We start from the raw sequence: 20,159 nt of genomic DNA, 5'->3' as shown, positions 1-20,159 counted from the left end.
TACAATTTTTGTGATGCAGTTATCCAGTGATACAATGTGTGCAACATGGCATATACTGGGAGAAAAATGGCATAAAATTGTATTTTATTTATTTATTTCATGAGAGAGAGAGAGAGAGATACACCACTTGGTTGTAAGGGGGGGAACCCTCAAAGCAGATTGCAACATGCAAATAATGGTGAAAATAACCCCATTATATTGGGGCAGTTGCTCACAAAAATGTAAGCTTTAAGGTTACAAAAATAGGCATATTAGGAAAAAATATGTTGATGAATTTTAAGGAGAGTTTTAAAAACATGCCACAATTTACTGTGAAAATGTGGAAAACTAAATTTAAGACTGGAAAAATGAGGAACTGAGAGGAAAGTGAAATTGACACATCCGAACGTCACTATGAATCCTCCCCCCCCCCCCGCCCGCGTCTATTTCACACCCGCAAAGAAACCTGACATTAGTATAACAAAGAACTTGCTGCGGAATTTTTGTCTCTTCTTCCAACAGCAGTTTGCTAGCCACACTGTCCGTGATAAGCATTTCTTGGCTTGCCTTTTTGTAGCACAATTTCCCTTTTAGCTTGGTCTGAATTCTAGGCAATGGCTTTACCTTATGTGAGATGCCTCTGTGGGAGTCCTCGGTAAACAGTGGAGCATCACACTGCGTTATCTGGCACAAGATGGAGAACAGTTACTGCTTTGAAATGTGCTAGCATCTCCAAAAGCCAAGGGATCCATCACTAAAAGCCTGGCTCCAACTGTCCCCTACTCTGGGTCTAAAATCAACAGCCTCCCACCCACTGACCCCACAGCAGGATGACTGGCAACCTACTTCCCCCAAAAAAGAATCTTTGTATGAGAACAACATTAATTTAATGATGATTAATATCCCATACATTCTGCAAAGTGAAGCTAAAAGCATTCAATCACTGGTTGAAGTATTGAAATTTTCCCTGGAAGATTGATCACAGAGGGGCAGTGACCTTTTAAGAAATTAACAAAGGGGAAAGCATATGGATTCACCGCATGAACTCAGAAAATAGGAATGAATTAGCTCCGTGCAGTATAAAGACACTGCGTATACCTTAAATCTACCTATCACAATAACACAATTTCATTATTAACATTTTTTATTTCTAAAGCACCTCCTGTCGGCGGATTTGGGTGATCGGGTTGAGCCTTTAGCAGTAAAATACACAAGCACAGCTTCTTATACCTCACAATAATATGCTTTTTTAAATAAAATAATAAAAAGACCAGTTATAGTTATCTAAGCTGACTAAACTATTGGCTGAGGTTCCAAGGTAATAAGTCTCAGCAATTAATATTTGAGATATAGTACAAAAATGTAATAATGGCGCCAATACAGAGGTGCCCAGGTAGCTGAATGTACATTGCTGTACCATATGACATATCTGCACAGGGCAGATAACCTGTCCTGTTAGCTTTGGCACCTCTGATTTCCCATGAGGAAGGGGATACTAGTCTTATAGCCCTCCTGTTGAACTACAACTCCCATCAGACCCAGATAGCACGGCTAGTGGCAAAGGATGATGGGAATTGTAGTTCAACATCTGCAGGACCATAAATTAGTGAATCCTGCTGTGAGGGGTAATAGGCTGTCTCAAATCTGCTCACCTTGCCCTAAACAGGTGATTGGAGCTATTAGAGCTGACAGTGTCAATCATCTGTTGGACACTGCACCTGAGAACATAAATTTTCATAGTCCAGTAGGGGTGACATTTGGAGCCCTCTGCCCCCAGCTAGCACCTTTTTGTGAAAGAGCCTGTCAAGAGCCAAAAAAAAAAAAAAAGGAAATTATGACAGCGAGTAAATGAATGCAGCAGCCCAGATCAAACAGTGCAGTGCACAGTCTTGAATAGAAACTTTCTGAGTGCTAGTGAAAACAGACATCCTGTTAATCAAATTAGGTTGAAACATGTAAGGGTATTACAGTGGTACCTCGGGTTAAGAACTTAATTCGTTCTGGAGGTCCGTTCTTAACCTGAAACTGTTCTTAACCTGAAGCACCACTTTAGCTAATGGGGCCTCCCGCTGCCGCCGTGCGATTTCTGTTCTCATCCTGAGGTAAAGTTCTCAACCTGAGGTACTATTTCTGGGTTAGTGGAGTCTGTAACCTGAAGCGTCTGTAACCTGAGGTACCACTGCACATTAAGCTCACGTGCAACAAAGGCATCAGACACTGTTGATACAATGTAAAAATAATAATAATCCACTTCTGGTGGCAGTAGTCAGTGTATGTGGGTGTGCATTGAGTGACAGATGGTAAGGCACTTCTGTGTCTATCCAGCGTAGGCCTTGCACTGTAGTGGTTGAATGTGGAAAGAACTCAGATCTATATCCACATCCAAATGTTGGCCAGCATGCCCATACACATCAACATGCACATAAGGGAGAACTTTTGAAAGGTTTGGGAGAGGGGTTGGGCTCAAGATCCTATGTCCACCCCATGAAGCCTCACATTTTTTCTGCAAAATTGGGGGGACCTCCAGTAAGCAGGAAACTCTTGCCGACACATTTTGCCTCATTTTCCCACCCGCAGGACTCCCTGTTTTAAAGCAGGAAAAGTGATCATAAATATAAGGTTTGCACACACACACACACATCCACATCCCACACACGTATAGTCTTAAAATTATATTCAAAAGGAGTTTAGATGGGGAAAGTGTGTGGGCAAGAGTTAAAATCAAAACAGTGAAGGGAGGAAATGGCAAACAAATGTACCATTAGGAAAGTAAGAATGCTTTTTGTTCAAAAGGGGGGCGGGGAATCCTTCCTATTGGAACAATCAAAATATTTTCTTTATCCATAAAATAATATTTATTAAGCCTGGATTAAGATCCATCCTGAATTCATTTTGACAGCTCGTATAACAAATTTGTTTAGTATTTTTGTGGTTAAGACTTCTCCTTTGCACTGCAGTTTCTTATTGTTCATGGACACATAGCAAATGGCTAAGGATTTTATAATGGAGAACATGGTTAGCATTTGCTCTCATGTGTTTGAAATGTGACTCTGGACGGCTGGAAAGAGAAATATTTGAATTAAGTCACCCATAAGCTAAGGATTTGTAACAAACCTTTGTCCTGAGAGCCGCTTTAATTTATTCTGAGGTCTCTGCTGTTTTCAGCTCAGTCTAGGGCCTGCCCTACTGTTAGGCAAAGGGAGGCAGCTGATTCAGGTGGCAGATGCCAGGCTGCTGCAGCAGAACCCACAACACTTGCCTGCTGCCCTCAGGTATGGTGGAGAAAGGATGTCATTCCATCACTATGGTTGAAGTAAGATTCAGCTGCCAGTCTGTAATGTACAGATTCAGCTGCCAGTGTGATGTACAGGTAAAGTAGCACTCTAAGATCTCAGTTTTAGGCCATGATCCAGATAACCTGCTGTGCATATGCTTGCAGGCTTTGACATATGGCATGGCTGTCTTCTACAATGTAAGCAGCATATCTTGCAAAAATCTGAGCAAGGAAAACCAAGCCACATCTGCAATTATATCTCTTAATTGTGGCCACATTTATTATTTAGTTGATGGGGGGTGGGATAGGAAGAAAAAAATTATGTTGGAAAGCACTTGCAGTTATTTACATTTACTTTTATGTAATATCGGCTGGTGAAACTGTCATTCTGTTTTATTATTTCCTTATTTATTTTGCATAATTTAATAAATAATAACATGTTCTCAGAGCAATGAAATATTCCCAAAGCTGGGAATGATATAGCGCATGATAATGTCAGTAAAAACAACTGAACAAGGTTTTCAAGGCCTTTTTAGTCAAAGATGTTATTTTTATTCCAGTCAATACTGATAATAAGCAATCTTTTCTGCTTCAGAAACTGGCAAAAAAGATATTTCTAAGCTTGTCTAGAATGGGAAAAAGCCTAGAATAAAATATAAAATACTTACAGATTCAAAAGATAGAGAAGGCTTTTCCCTTCCAGACTTGAAATTATACTACGAAGCAGCTTGCATCATGTGGATTCGGGATTGGATTAAATTAGAAAGAGATGAAATACTGGATGTGGAAGGACATGATAATAGATTTGGTTGGCATTCATATTTATGGTACGGGAAAGATAAAAAAAAATAAAGGTTTTCATAATCATATAATAAGAAAAGCACTTATAAAAGTTTGGAATAAATATAAAGACTTTCTAGAACCAAGAACTCCATGTTGGCTCTCGCCGGTGAAAGCATTATTATTAAAACCGCTTAGTAAGGGAGGAAATTGGCCGATGTATATAGAATTATTAATAGAGGCGGGAAGAGGATTAAGGCTGAAAGGATATAAGGAATTGAAGACCTTTTTACAAAGCTGGTTATATCATAGACAATTAAATGAACAGTTTAAGGAATACATTAAGAAAAGTTTCAGTTATACAGCTTCAAACTTTCAAAAAGAGATAGTCAAGAGTGACACGAAATTACTTTTAAAAAGTACACTCTTCTACTTTATGGGGAAACATTAGATGAAATGGTAAAGTCAGCACAAATAAAGTGGGCTCAGGATTTAGGTCATAATATACAATTGGGAAAAGATGTGGAAGGTGAATCTAAAATTTACATATTGTATCTTACTGAAAGAATTATATGAAAATGATGTATAGATGGTATATAACACCAGAGAAAGTGGTCAAAATGTATAAAAAGGGATCAAAAACTTGTTGGAAATGTAAAGAAAACGATGGTACATTCTATCATATGTGGTGGGAATGCAAAAATATTAGAAATTATTGGGAAATGATATATAATGAATTGAAAAAAATGTTTAAAAAGACTTTTGTTAAGAAACCAGAAGCATTCCTCCTAGGAATTTTAGACCAAGATGTAAAAAAAGAAAATTGGAAATTATTTATGTATGCAACAACAGCAGCAAGAATTATATTAGCACAAACTTGGAAGACAGAAGAAATACCAAGGAAAGAACAATGGCAAGGGAAACTTATGGAATATGCAGAACTGGCAAAACTAACAGAAAAATTACATGAAAAGGACAACAAAGACTTCAAAGGAGAATGGGAACCATTTACAACATATATGAAGAGGCAACATAAAGAAATGGACTCATTGGCAGGGTTTGAGTAAACAATCACAACTCTATACAACAAAAAATAAGACTATATGTATTGGGAAAATTTTGGGGAAACAATACGCATGGTGAACAATATGGAAATAAAACAAAAGAGGAGTATGAGGGAAGTCCAGGGGAGTAGCGTGGAAATATGAAAAATTGTTAAAGATATATTGTTAGAAGAAGTATACATGGAAAAACCAATTATTATTTTTTAAAAGGCCTTTTTAGTCAGACCAAGTTCCTTGATTTGGTGGGTTTCTTGTTGCGGGTGGTTCCTCAATCCTGGGGCTATAACGGAAAAAGACCTCAGTTGTTGCTCCTCATTTTACAGTAGTAGGCGGCAGCACTCACAAGTTGTCTGTCATTAGTGGATCTCTGTGTATGGGAAGGTACATATGGTTCCGTTTATGATATTCTGTGTTTACTTTTCTCCGTATTCTTTCTTCTTTCCAAAATTTAATAAGAATAAAATTAAAAAATAGCCCTAATCTGCTTGAACCCACCATAGCGAAGAGCCTCCTCCCCATTACCAGACCCTGGAACTTTCTAGAACTAGGTTTTCTTTTAGGGCGAGAGTGCTGTAATATACATTATTGCTGACTTTTCAACTATGTTTATTGCCCCTTCTCAAACGAAGTGGTCTGAGCAACTGGCATATCTGGGTTTTCTGCTACACCTCTACTTATCTCCCAAACTAGCAACATAGCTCAGTGCAATGTTCAATTAATTTTAGATTATTTCTAATTACCCACTGACACGACTTGTAAATGATACATTAGTGGAAGGGATGGCTTTGGGCAAATATAATAGTCTGTCAGTCTTCCCCAGAAGCTATAATTAAATCAAAAGATAAGAAGAGATTACTGTAATTATTTTGACAGTGAACTGATAGAAGTGTGCCCAAGTGACACAGATTGAAGAGCACCAAATGTCAATTGCTTAGAAACAATTAGGGTAAAGCACGAAATGTAAACATGTGCTTATCTATCCTTAGATCTCCTCTGGGCTACTTGCTAAAATTGCCCCGATCATTGATGAGGTCTTAAGGTTCAACCAAACTCTGCACAGAAGAGGATTCTGATGAGTGTGGTGGTTGCACATGATTTGTAAACTCGTTGGTCTTGTAGTTTGGGTACCACCAATGTCCAGTTCAGTTCTCAAAGAAGATTAGAGCAACAGCAACATGTTTTAAAGAAAATGTGCTCAGACATCAGAATGCAACATTTTTTCCTTATAATAAATGAAAGATGCAAAGCATATATGGTTCTGCTTTTGAAGACAGAAAGTACTCAGAAAGCTTTTGAATTACATATTTCTCTTAGGTCCACATTGTGGTGTATTTATACTGTATTTCTTTAGCTGTTTATTCTGCAAGATGAAAAGTTATTGTGTAAATCAGAAGCTTGCTTACCCCTACACCACAAGACTTTGATCAAATTAAATATATCCCATAACCTTATTTCTGTTTTCTGGACATACCCCAGCCATCAACATGAAGCCTTAATGTTTGGATTGCCAAGGCTTTCCTCCTCTGCTTAATCCCTGCTATGCTTCCAGGGTCGCGGTTTGAGAAGTCACATATCCTATTGATAATACCCATGTTGAATATCAAAAAGAAATAGGGTGACAGAGAACAGGGTACCACTGGCTGCCAAAAGTGGCAGATGAGAGACCCAGAGTAGCAGGTTTGCAAGATGGCCTATCAGACAATAGCTAAATTTGGACAGCATGATAAACCATTGTTTATTGTGATGGAAATAACCCCAGTTGAGTCTTGGCTTGTGTGCCCCCCCCCCACTTTTCGATGACAAGGAGTTCTGAAGCCTTTGCTTCCATTTTTTTATTAACCACAGTTTGTCATCCCTTCTGAACCCAGCAAACTATGGTTGATCTTTACCGTTACAAAAAAAAAGTCCCGTTCAAATTGTGTGTTTAAAAACTGGCTTATTCCAATAGAGAGTTAAGAGTAACCACAGTTTAGGATTTGGACATAATGCTAAACTGATTTACTGAAAGCTTCCAATCTTCACCTCACAGCTGTACTGGGTGTGTTTTTGCCCCAGGCTTTCCTAGGCTTGTTCCTATCCCTCTGGAGCCACAGTTTACCATTACATCTGAACAGAGACAATGTGTGGCACGATTGTAAGCATGTTTGCTTAGAAGTAACTCCCACTGAATTACTCCCTACTAAATGTGCAAAGTGTGAGGAAGACGTATTCCTGTGTCTTTTTACTCACCAGTTATTTCCTACACTATTTATGCATCTTATGTGATAAATAAACCAGGAATTCCATCAAAAGCCCTCATATTTGAGGTCAGCAGAAACTACACAGGCTTTTCGTATGACTTTACTTTCTGTGAGAAATGAAAAATAAAAGTGTTGAGAAAGGAAATGTAAAACCTGACTTAAGAGCCTTTTGTTTGAGTTTGGTTATGGACACTTTGTGAATTATTACAGACAATTCATTTTGACTTATCACACCGAGTTTCTTGACTTGGAAGAACCCCAAACACAACTGAGTTAACATAGGGATTGAGTTACCACTTACTTAAAAAGGAGGGTGGTCTCACCGGGGCAGAATGGAGTTCATTAACAGGCTGAGGCACTTTCTTTGTAGCTACCTGTGTTGTACTTAACCCTTTTAACATCAGACGTTTAGTTCAATCAAATACTTTTTGACAAAAATGAAAAGTGAGAATTCTCACATTGGATTTCTGACCTTGGATAAAAAGAAAATGATATTTATTGCTATTTATTATTATTTTTAATAGGATCCAAGTTCAAAGCTGTATGGCTTACTATAAATTAACTGTGGTGAAGCAGGGCATTTAATCTAATTCTTTGTGCTCTCCATTTTTCATTTTCTTTTCTTTTTTACAAAGGAAAGTTGCTTGTTTGAAACATTTTGTGTACTGACTAGGGCTAGATTTACGCTATCCTTTCAATCAGTATGATACCACTTGAAACAGTTATGTCTTTTCCCAAAGAATTGTTAGGAGATTCCCATTCCTTTTACAGAGCTACAGTTCCCAGGGAAGAGGCTTTGATTGCTAAATCACTTTGGGAATTGTAGCTCTCCTAACAACTCTCAGCTCTCTTAACAAAAAATTACAGCTCCCAGAATTCTTTGGTGGAAGTCATGACTATTTAAAGTGCTGTCATAGTGCCTTAAAAGCATGGTGCAAATGCTACCTAGTAGACTATAGACTGCAATGTGTGGAATGAAGAGAAGGAGGGAATTGTGGAAGCTCTTTTACGTGACCCATAGTGTTCTTCAGTTTAAATTTGTGGTTTTAAATCATGTCAGGGCTCCTTTGAGATGTGCCTGGTATGGAATTGTGTGATTCAAAACAAAGTTGTATCTTTACAGTGATGTTTCTGGAATTTATTATGCAGAATGCTGAAATACTTTCTGTTTGGTTCCATATGGTTGTCATCAAAACTCAGTTCACTTTATTTCTTACTGGGTGCTTCCAGACTGTTGCCATTTTGAGGTGGGATTCAATTACATACCGGCAAATTGAGGTAGCATAATTGAAGTTGATTTTGAGCTCTTGAGCAACAAAGCCAACTCCCCATAGGACTTCTTACAGTAAGAAAAGTGATAGGAAAATGCAGTAGAAAGTGTGGGATGACACTGATATGACACAACATCGTATAACAAATAAGGATGAATGCTTAATAAACAGGTTGCTTGGAAAGAGACCATTGATGAATATTTCTATTCATCAATACAAGTAAGTTGGTTAGCAGGTTATAAGGTTTGAACTCACTGGCCTGTAACATTGGTGCAGTCCCATAGAGATAAATTAAATAATGCACACGTAAAGGTTGTGATTTTGTCTTTTAAGTGTCTCAGAAAATAAACTGCTGGGTTGAGTTGCTGAAGTAAGCCACAAAGCTACGTAACACAATGTAGCTCTTTGAATTATTAAATTGTGTTACGTAACTTTGTGGCCTGCTTAAGCAGCTCAACCCAGCAGATTTAGGGGCACAGAGAGCAATGTCATTCCACCAGTTTGCCCTTTGCATGGCGCGGTTTAGGATGCAGGCCTTCCATTTTGAACAAGGCTGTATGTAAAGAAAATGGCTTCTCTTTAGAAAATGCAGCCACTGGGATTTGACACTCGCCGCAGCAGAGATTCAGCGCTTGTGCATGCTGCTGCTGCTGTGTACCTGCATTATAAACTCCCTCCCAAAGTCTCTGGATTTCCTGACGCACCATTCTGCTCCTTTCAAGGACTTAGTACTTTTTCAATAAAAATAAATAAATTCAATTTGTGGCTCTATTTCAAGTCAGTTGGTTTGATGGTATAAGTAGAGCGGTACCAGTTTTGGATTTAGAGAGCTGTGTGGCTAAGTCTCTTTTCATGTGGTTGCCTGAGACATTCTTAGAAACCCCAAACATTTTTGAAGATCCTCAACTGGAGACATTCACAATTCTTCCCTCCCTCTTTACCATTAATCCTTCATGTTTTAACAAGCACTGAAGTTAAGGCAGCCTACACTCTTTCCTGTCAAATCGCCCTCCTTCCCTATATCATTTCTCTTGAATAAAGCAATCTGCTCCCTGTAGTCCATACTCTTGTAAATCAAAGGGATAGATGTCAACACATGCCATATGGAAATATAAACTTCCTTTTTTTAATTAAATGGGATTTTGACATTTGGTTTGAAGTGTTTGTTTTTTTTCTTCCAAAAAACCCCCCTCCTATGCAAAAGGCTATCAACTGTTTTTATTTTTAGTTAAAGTTAATTCCCCCCCCCATACCGCAAATAATTTCCAGCTCCAAAATCTTTCCAGTATCCTTCCATAGCTCTTACGTAGAAGATAAGATAGCAAGTATTAAAAGCTGTCCACATCTGGAAGAATTCTCACTTCTGAAAAGACATGATTGTAAATATGCTGCCTTATATTGAAATAAACTTCTGATGCCTTTCTTTCTGACATGTTTGCTGTTTAAATTACGGAAAACTTTTTATTTTCTCCTTATTTAGCATATGACAGTACTGTCATCCTATTATGCAATGGTAACACAGAGAAGTCTGAAACAAATGGAAACTGCTTTGTTTTGTCTTTTGTTTTCTTTTTGTGGCAAAATTAGGATAAGATTAGGGACCTTATCAGTATTATCCTTACTTTCATCCCACAGGATCTTGAAGACATTGTTAAGGTGAACAAACTTGCAAGAACTGACATGCTGGGGTCAAATAAAGCTCCATACGGGGCAATTGTAGCTCTTTATCTGAGCCAAGACATTTGAGAGAGTGGGAATAATTTCTCTCTTTAGCCGTTATGATTTTATAAGCCTCTGTCAATGCCCACTTTATAACTCTAAGCTATAATGCATGCTATTTCATTATCTGCTGATGTCCACTGGGCTACTGTTGTCAGAAGATAATGCTTTGTTCCATTTGGTAAAGACTAAGGAGGAAATATGCTGGTACTTTGAATCAAGCTGAGCTGTTTTTTTTTTTTTTTATCAGTATCCAGAAAATCTGGTCCTAGATGGTTGTACCCAAGGAAATTGTCTTGTTAGAACAAGGATGTTCTCATGCACAACAGCACTTCCTCCCCCTCTTCCTTCGTGCCCCTCCAAATTTATTATGGGAGTTCTCCCAAACCCCTGGAGCAAATTTGAGGTGGGGACAAGGAAAAGGGAGAGAAAGGGAGACCTGTTACACAAGTGAAAGTCCTTCAGTGAAAGTCCAGTTGGTGGCTACAACCCACTAACTGGATTCAGCAGTTTAGTTCTTTTAAGGCCAGTTTCCTAGTTCTGATCCCCCCCCCTTGTTTCCAAGGAAATCTAGTTCTGGAAATTGGATTCGAAATACAATTATATGGGGCCCTTTTCAACTGTCTGAAATGGGCCCTAAGAATAGGGTTGCTGTACGTCCAGAATTTTCCGGACATATCCGGAAAACTGCAGCCGAAAGCAGTGTCCTAGAGGAAATTGATGAAATGTCCGGGAAAATCAACAAGTTTTCTGTCTGGATTTTCACTTTTTGAAATATGGCAACCCTACCCCAACAGGACTAAAACGAGATGCTTCTAGGTGCCTTTAAAACCCTGTGGTGCCATTAAGAGTGCAAACAGACCTACAGGCCACCATGTCTTCTGCACACATGGCCTAAATCACGGGACAACACTGGCCACGTGTGTTTCTTTAATATGGAGGTGCCTGGTGTTTGCTTTGTCAGAAGCTGGAAATACTTCTAAACTCTTCGCATTTCCAGTGCCCACAAATGAAATATTGTTTCGCAGCCCACAGAATGCCCCAGGGAGTGACATTTCTGAAGAAGACACTTCACCAAATGCAAATCTAAATCTCATATTAGAGTAATATTTATTTAGCACTCTCCTCCAGATGGGTCCAGGCAATGGCTGGCAGAAAGCCATCCTGATACATGAACACCAGTATGCGCAGCCAGTTCACACTTCCCATGTGCACATCAGATGTGGGTCCTGAGGTCAGGCTTCCCAACCAAGATAATGTAAATTACTATCTGTTGCAAGCATATCCATCTGCGGTTAAAGGGATGTGCCATCACTAATCCAAATCTGGCCTGCATTAATTCTTCAAAATAAAAAACAGCCTTACCAGGCACAAATGAACATTTTTAGATCTGTATGTACTGCACACAGTAAAGGCAGAGCAAAAATGAGACACGAGGACACAGTGCTGGATGAGACTAAAAGTTCATCTCATCCAAATTTCTGTTCCATTGGTGGCTAGCTTGAAGCCTCTGGGATGCTTAGCACATCCCCTCAAATGAAAGATAAAGGAATATACTTTTTATTTAGAACCAGTGTGGCATAGTTCAGACCAGGGTTCAAATCTCCACTCAGCCATGAAGTTCCCTGAGTTACCATGGGTCACCATCTCTCAGCCTAATCTACCTCAGGGGGTGGTTGTTGTTGTTTAGGATATGATGTACAGGGCAGAACCTTGAGTTTCTCTGAGGAAAGTTAGAATATATAATAAATAATTTGGGCTATTCTGCACTGTGAAAAAGTACACAAAATTTTATTGACTTTCCAGAAGAATATAATCCTAGCAGATCACACTGTCCTGCAACCAGGGCCATCAGCCACTTCTGATTATTGCAAATCACACCACAAATACATGGTCTCTTTCCTCTTCAAGACATTGGTTGTAGTCGTTGCCTTATTAAATAAAGAACCTCTTCCAGTGTAAAGGAGCCCATATGTTTTGTACATCTTCCCTTTATTCCGAGTTCCATAAATGTGGAGCTCTTGTTGAATGCTGCAGATATGGTCTTCTAATTCAGCCGTGGAAACATTTCTACATTAGAGTGCTGTGTCGGCAGGATGCTGACATAAAACTGATGTACCATCTTGACAATTCCAAAAAGGGATGGACATATAATTTTAGGCAGATGCACCTTCTAAGTTCATTGGGGCCTGGAAGAGCATTACAGTGTAGACACACATTTGCCTCAGCCCTACACACTTTGTTGGATCAGGGCCCACAAGTCTTCAGTGTGTTTTCTCCTTCACATGGGAACAGTGCTGTAAAACAAGGGTGAAGAACCTTCAGATGTTGGAATACAGCTGCCATCATCCCTGAACCATTGGGCATGTTGGCTGGGGCTTATTGGAGTCCAGCAGCACCTGGTGATGCCCCAACCTGCTGTAAAGTTTTCCAAGAACTTCCCATAGCTCAGGAAAAGCAAAGCCTGAAACTATTCTCTGTAATCTTTAAGATAACTCTGTCAGTATCCAGGGCTATTTTTGTTATCAAAACATTAGTGCAGCCTAACTGCCATTTCAGAGAGTGCGCTCAGCACTGCAGATATTGGCTTTAAAAATCTGCTGCTATTGTCATACAAGGTTTGTCATTAGTGATAAAGCATGTGGTTGTCTGATTAAAGCTTTGATATGAAATGATAATACATCGGACCTGGTCTTCAAGGGTTGTTGCAGCCTGTAGAAATGGAAGGGCAGCTCCACAGCTGCTGATTTTCAAGGGCTCTCTGTTCCTGTGCCACCTATCACAACGGATATTTCTGCGGATAAACTTGTGGAAGAGGGCACCCTCTGAAATTGATGGAAACTACATTTTTTGATGTTGCACTTGACCACTGATGAAACTGCAGTGCTTGGTGGGCAAGGCAGCAGGAAATAACAGCATCAGATAAGCGTATGAAACTTTTAGCAGAGTAAAGGGGAATTGGGGACATTTGATTAATATTTCAATTTTTAAAAAACACTTTAGCTTGTTTGAACACCTTAATAGGGTATGGGGAACCTGTGCCCCAGATGTTGCTGGACTACAAATCCTATTTCCCCGGACCCCTCACCATATTTGCTGGGGCTGATGGGAGTTGGAGTCCGACAGCAAATGACTGGATACTGGTTCAACATTGCTGACCGAAAGGGTGGAAAGACTGAGAAGAAAGTTAAATTCATGCATACAGATGCATGTGTGAAGCAGCCCTATATTTTGAAAGGTTTTTCAAAGAACAAGGCATCAAAGGAGTATTTGTTTCAGAGTATTAATTCTAGGATTATTTTTCTAATAGAAACAAAAGAAAGAAAACCCTTCATTCTTCTACCCCTTTTTGCTTTTTGTTCTAGTCTTCTGTGATGTCTGTCTGTTTCGCCCGCTTTCATCCAAACCTGGTTGTCGGAGGGACCTATTCTGGCCAAATCGTGCTGTGGGATAATCGGAGTCACAGGAGGACCCCAGTTCAGCGCACACCCCTTTCTGCAGCTGCTCACACGGTAAAGGACCAAACTCATTCTCATTATTTCTAAGGACAAATATCAATAGCAGGATGTTGTAGTGTAATATTTTTGTATGCTAAATAAAATAATAATAATAAAGAGCTTGTAATTTTGAATAGTAAGTGACAGGGTAGACTATCAGGGCTACAAATTCCTTGCCCAGGCAGGGCCTGTGCCTTTAATTATGTCGCTCGGCTGGTTGTCTTGCGTACCCCTGCTCCCCATCTATGACCATTAGGACTGTCATTTTACCCTGAAGCAAGTCCAAGGGCAGTGGGTAAGTCAACCACTGTATGGAAAGGCCAGAAAGCGCTGCACCTTTCCTTGGTGCCTTGATGCAGTTCAAGGGAAGAGTGCTCTTCCAGGATCTGGCAACCGTGATTTTGAAGACAGATTCATTTGCAAATACAGTAACGTGCCCGTGAGTACCTGACAGAAGTTCCGATGTTATTCTGGTTGAATGGTCCTGCTCTGTTGAGAAATCTGTGATTTAACAATTGCGTCTTTGAGGAGACTGTAATCAGTGTCCTGGAAAAAAGAGAGAACCTGATAATCTACTTCCACTTTAAAGGAGAACAGCAGTGACCGAGTCCTGCTAAATCGCTGAAGTCTAGAGCATCCCCTGAGGCAAAGAGGGTAAGGTTGCTGAGTTCTGGATTCATAAGGCAGACACTCAACCTTTCTGGATTCATTAAGTGGCCAAATTTCTGCTGAAATAAATATGAGAAGCTCGTCTCATACTTTCTTCATGCCACCCCTTTCTAAGAACAAACTGCAATTGTATGGAAATTGGGACATTCAAAGTTTCCTGCCTCATTTTTGCAGTCAGAAGCTTCTCCGTAAGCAGCTGTTTGCTCTGCCTGAGGGGGAGGGGGACACACACTTCCATATTGCTTCCTCCCATGAACCATATAACTGCATGGAGGGTGGTAATTTAAAGGGGAGGCTTAATCACCACTATCGGTAGTGTCACTTTCCCAATCAAACTAGCAGCCTCCCATCCAATGGCTGAATTTAGTTACAGAATGAAATAAAACCTGGATATCAGTCTTGATCACCATGTGTAATATGTAGCTTAGCCCTGTGAAAATGGGTATGTTGATACTATACCTTAAATTGCCTTTTAAAAGAAAAAAATAAGATCTCGGTGGGGTCGGGGGAGGATATAATCACCATAAAATATGACAAGTTATGATTATTTCACAGATCATTTTGCACGAATTGGACTGCAAATGCCGGCAGATTGTGGGATGCAGTATAAACTGCACCGGCTTCTTGTATGGTTTTCTGTCAAAAATCATTAAAAACTCAACAGTTTTGAGTGCTCCGTGGGGGAATGGACAGTAACAAAGCTTGCTATTTGTTAAAAATAATGAAATGCTGTGATCACCCAACCAATATCCCAGGGCTTTCAGGTCCAGATTGAATTAAACTGATTTTGGTCACTGCTGAATTCGAAAGTCATGATCTAAAAATTGTGACATCCAAGTGTAAAAGATGAATTGTGGTAGCAATGAGGTTAGCGTGCAGCCGTTTATTTAAAAAAGGAATATATTGCTCCAAATTTCTGGCATCAGAACACTTGCCGTGCATGAGTAATGCACATCTTAGAGTTAGGTCAATTTAATAAATCCACTGATGGTGTTCCTTTGATGACTAGTCACCAAGCTACACTTGTAAACATTGTCATTTTAGGAAGATGACTTAGTAATATAGGAAGCTTGTGGAGACTATGCAGGTCACTCAAAATGTTTACCTAGTGTTGAAGAAACTGATTTCACCCCCCCCCCATCTATTAACACTTGTCAATCCCTGCTGACAAGTCTATACCTGGGACACAGGAAATGTGTGCACTAGAAATTACAACTGTTTCAGCTGGAACACAGAAGATGTATTTATAAGCATATGTTGTGTGCATATTACATGTCAAATTCAAACTACTACAAGGATCACATCAGATCATGGTTAGAGGAGTCTGCCATTCAGGATAAGCAGAAATTAAGACCTAGCTTTTATCATGTGTCCATCTTACATTTCAATTATACCAAGCTTTTAAATGACTCCGTAAACCTTGGGGCAGTTTTGGCATGATTCCAGTTGGGAGCAGAATGGATTGCTCATCTTACCTCCAGACCCACTTAACATCCACCAGTTGGACAAGATGTTTGCATATGGATTATGCAACTGCTTCCTGGGATTATTAGGGACTAACACTTCTGTAGTTTGGGTCTACACATGTTGGTCTTTATGTGCATAAGCCCTATGTAGTAATTATATTCAACGCATGAATTTCAGGTGACAGGATAGGTAGCAATGGTGGATTGAGTAAACTCTTTGTAGACTCATCTAAATTATTTGCGTAAAGAGAAAGAGTTCAAATATTGTTCTGTGTAAGCCACTTTCCCCATCCATTATTGCAGTAGACTTCAACATTTTCAGACACAGACTAAAAAGGTAAAGGGACCTCTGACTATTACGTCCAGTCATGACCGACTCTGGGGTTGCGGCGCTCATCTCGCTTTATTGACCGAGGGAGCCGGCGTACAGCTTCCGGGTCATGTGGCCAGCATGACTAAGCTGCTTCTGGTGAACCAGAGCAGTGCACAGAAACACTGTTTACCTTCCCTCCGGAGCAGTACCTATTTATCTACTTCCACTTTGACGTGCTTTCAAACTGCTAGGTTGGTAGGAGCTGGGACCGAGCAAGGGAGCTCACCCCGTTGCGGGGATTCGAACCGCCAACCTTCTGATCGGCAAGTCCTAGACTCTGTGGTTTAACCCACAGCGCCACCTGCGTACCAGACACAGACTGCCTTTAACCCAAACATGCATTTAGAGATCCATTTCTGGAAAGTGCTGCTGTTACCTTTTTCTTAAAATTCCACCTTGTACCACCTTAGATCAGGCCACAACCTGGTAGTGAGTCCCAATCCACCCTCTGGAGAAACTACGTGTTCCCTTACCACCCCCTTTCGTATCTTGGACTGCAGCTTCCTTCTTACATCGTTTATTCTGTTATCTATCACCAGGTTGGGCACTGCTTTCCTTTTGGATAAAGACAGAGGCAAAGTAGATGTTGACCAATTCCTCCTTCTCTATGTGAGCCAAGAGCATTTCTCTGTCTTCTCCCTACATGGGACCTACCACTTGCTTGTTCTTCCTCTTGCTTCAAACACGGCCAGAAAAAAACCTTTTTTATTTTTAAGTATTCCTGTCCTTTTCTTGTTGTGCATGATTTATTTTTTTTATCCCCAGCTTTCCTCCAAGGAGCTCCAATGTGGTGTACATGATTCTCGTCTTCCCCATTTTATCCTCACAACAACCCTGCGAAGTAGGTTAAGGCTTGTCTTGTGAATGGTTTAATTCATTAGCTGACTGGGTCTTGCAGCATCCTGGAAAGCCATGGGCTTAAGTGTGCTGATTCTGCCTTGAGACTGAGGCAACCCATTCAATTCCACCAAAGCAAGCCGTCCGGTAATGCAATACTCACTTTTAAAATTTAATTTTAGTCTGTATGAAAACAAGATTCGCTCCCTTCCCCCACTGGAAAATACGTCCCATGTTGCCACCAACCGCTGGCTTCCAAATTTCCTGAGCTTATCCCTCCGCCTTTGGTGCCAGGATTCACAAGGGAAGAGAGTCCCACCACACATTACTCACTAATTTCCTTTCACACCCACCACACATCTGCATTTGGGATAACAGGAAATTTTAATTAAGCTTTTAAAAACCCTCTAGCATGGTGATTTCATTTCCAAAATAAATAAAAGCAAGATGGCATCTTCTCCTCTTGGGAAAAGAGGGAGCCCAGCAAGATTCTCCTCAAAGTACAGTTGGCGTTTCCCCTCCCCCCTCCCCCCGCCTCCCACTCTGCACTCGAAACATCCCTTTCAGTTCTGCAGTGAGACTTATTGCTTATGAAATTGACAAGTGACAGCTCTGATTAAAGCCAGACACTGCATAAAGAGAGCGCTGCAAGGAAAACAGGGAGGCATCCTCGTGCTACTGAATGGTGCTCCACCTATTTGAACTTTGCCTCCTTTCGCCCCTGATGTTCCCTGCTTAAGAGGACCATGTTACCAACCTGTATAAGCACCATAGTGAGGAGGGCAAATGTTCAATAAGCTTTGGTATGAACTGACTCTTGGCTGGGTTGATTTCATAGAGGCACATGCGGAAGGCCAGCTCTGGCTGGTGGAATGAGTAAGAGCTAAGCAAGGGTGGCAATGGAATCGAATAACCCCGCTGGTGCGCGCACACACAATTAGCTTTCTTGTCATGCTGTTTTTCATGTACCCATCCGTGAAACCACATATGAAAAAGATCCAATGGGATTTAAAATGAATAAAGTCCATATAAGATGCTGTAGTCAAATATGCCATCTAACTTTGATTGACCTGCCTTTATTAAGCAATTTCTGGAAGGCAGGAATGACTAGTTGGGTTTTGTTTTTGCTCTTTTTGCAAGCCCTCTGGCAGCAGAGGGGGAACACCAGGACAAAAGATGGGATGCCCACTCCTGTTATGCACGCGCAAGCTACACATCTAATTCACACCACAGAGAGAGAGACAGATAGACAGAGAGAAACACACACACAATTCCAGGGGCATATGCAGTCTGTTAAACACATACCACAAACGCACATGCAAATAACACACATACAGGGAGGCAGGCAGACACACAGGCCAAACATCACCTCCCTCCTACCACTCATCAGATGTTTGATCAGCCCGTTTGGCCAGAATAAAAGCTAATATGCATGCACACCACTTTCCCCATCCTTGTGCTTTACAGATGTTTTAGACTACAATTCCCATCATTCCCAGCAGTTGTCCATATTGGCCAGCACTGATGTGAGGTAGAGGCCAACAGCATCTGAGAGGCAGCAAGTTAGGGAAGGCTGGTGTACACGATTGGTGTTATATTCAAACATGTGTTCTTAAAGCCCGATTACCGCTTGGTTTATGAAAAAGCAGCTTTCAAAGAGGACAAGTTAGGTCACATCTAGTTTATTGAACATTGATTCTTGATTTGGTTGCAGGAAGGCTATGCGGCGTGGTGCCAAGTAATTGTTATCGCATACTTCCCGGCACTTTTTCTGGTCACTTCCCTTAACTCAAAAAGTTTGATGCAGGGGGAAGAAAGCAGGTTTGTTGCACAAGGGCCCCAAATCCACTTTCATTGCACAACCTGAATTGTGGTGGAGAAGAGTGCTCTGAGGTGACTTGTGTGCCTGTGCAGTCTGCTGCTGCTGGTCAACTTCAAGGTCCCTGGTCTCCTTCCATGTTGTTTCCCTAAATGGGCGTTGGACCAGGGAACTGTTTGAAAGAGAGGACTACTCCAAAAACGAGTCCCTAACAACCCTTCAAATACAGGACTGTCTTACGGAAAGTAGGACACAAGGCCACCTTAACAGTCAGTCGTCACACACTGGAGACTGTAGGGAAACACAGCTATAGGCATGCTCAAGACCCAGTTCTTCCCTTTGTGGGAGAGAATTGTGGCCCATTGTAAATCTAAAATAATACGATAGCCTGGCACAGTTATTTCAGGTTATCTTCAATGAAAATGAGACCATATATTGGCCTTTGATTAAGAGGTCTTAATGAATTTGTTGACATTCATGTCCATCCCTCGAACGTGTGAATGAAAATATTTTGTGCAAAGTCCAAGCTGTGTTAGAGATGGTGGCTGCAATACGCCCCCCCCCCAACTGCACCTATTTTCTTCATTAAATAATAAACATTTTTGCTCCGTCTGAAGATTTGTCTCTTTTTTGCTCTTACTTTTCTAGCATCAAACACCATCAGTAGCATGATAATGTATCCCTGCAGGTGAAATTTCCCCCACTTAATCCATTTTCACAGCAGTCATCATTTTGGTTAGTTTATGATGGTGTAAAATGAAGCTTTGAGAGGGAAGGGGGACTTTGGTTTTTGTTGTTGTTGTTGTTGTTGTTGTTGTTGTTGTTGTTGTTGTTGTTGTTTACTTTTGTAAAAAAAAAATCAAGTTTTTGACAAAACAAAAAAGTTCACAATCCTACCCGGCAAACAAAGGAGTTCTGGGCATTATGTGGCAACCTAATTTCCTTTGCAAATAATATGTCTGAATCATTTGGATACGTATGTTTTCAAAATGTGAGCAGGCACCCTCTGATTCCAGACATTTTGTGTGTTTTCAGCACCCTGTATACTGTGTAAATGTCGTTGGGACACAGAATGCTCACAACCTCATTACCGTTTCGACAGATGGCAAAATGTGTTCCTGGAGCCTGGATATGCTCTCAACTCCACAGGTGGGTTTGTTTTTACCTACAC

At 40.5% G+C, this 20,159-nt stretch overlaps 1 protein-coding gene across 6 annotated transcripts in view; it reads left to right on the top strand.

The window, feature by feature from the left end:
* The window catches only part of DYNC1I1 (dynein cytoplasmic 1 intermediate chain 1), a 234,983-nt gene that overhangs the window by 157,397 nt on the left and 57,427 nt on the right, over nt 1–20,159 (top strand). For all 6 annotated transcript variants that reach the window (XM_081164604.1, XM_081164609.1, XM_081164605.1 and 3 more), the window contains 2 exons: nt 13,693–13,839; nt 20,024–20,137. In XM_081164604.1, the coding sequence (XP_081020730.1) occupies nt 13,693–13,839; nt 20,024–20,137 (261 nt within the window). The remainder of the gene's footprint in view (nt 1–13,692; nt 13,840–20,023; nt 20,138–20,159) is intronic.

This window comes from Podarcis bocagei (genome assembly GCF_964188305.1).
Source record: "Podarcis bocagei genome assembly, chromosome: 12".
NCBI classification, from domain to species: Eukaryota; Metazoa; Chordata; class Lepidosauria; order Squamata; family Lacertidae; genus Podarcis; species Podarcis bocagei.
Note: the sequence above shows the minus strand (reverse complement) of the source record. Positions and strands in the feature narration are given on the sequence as shown.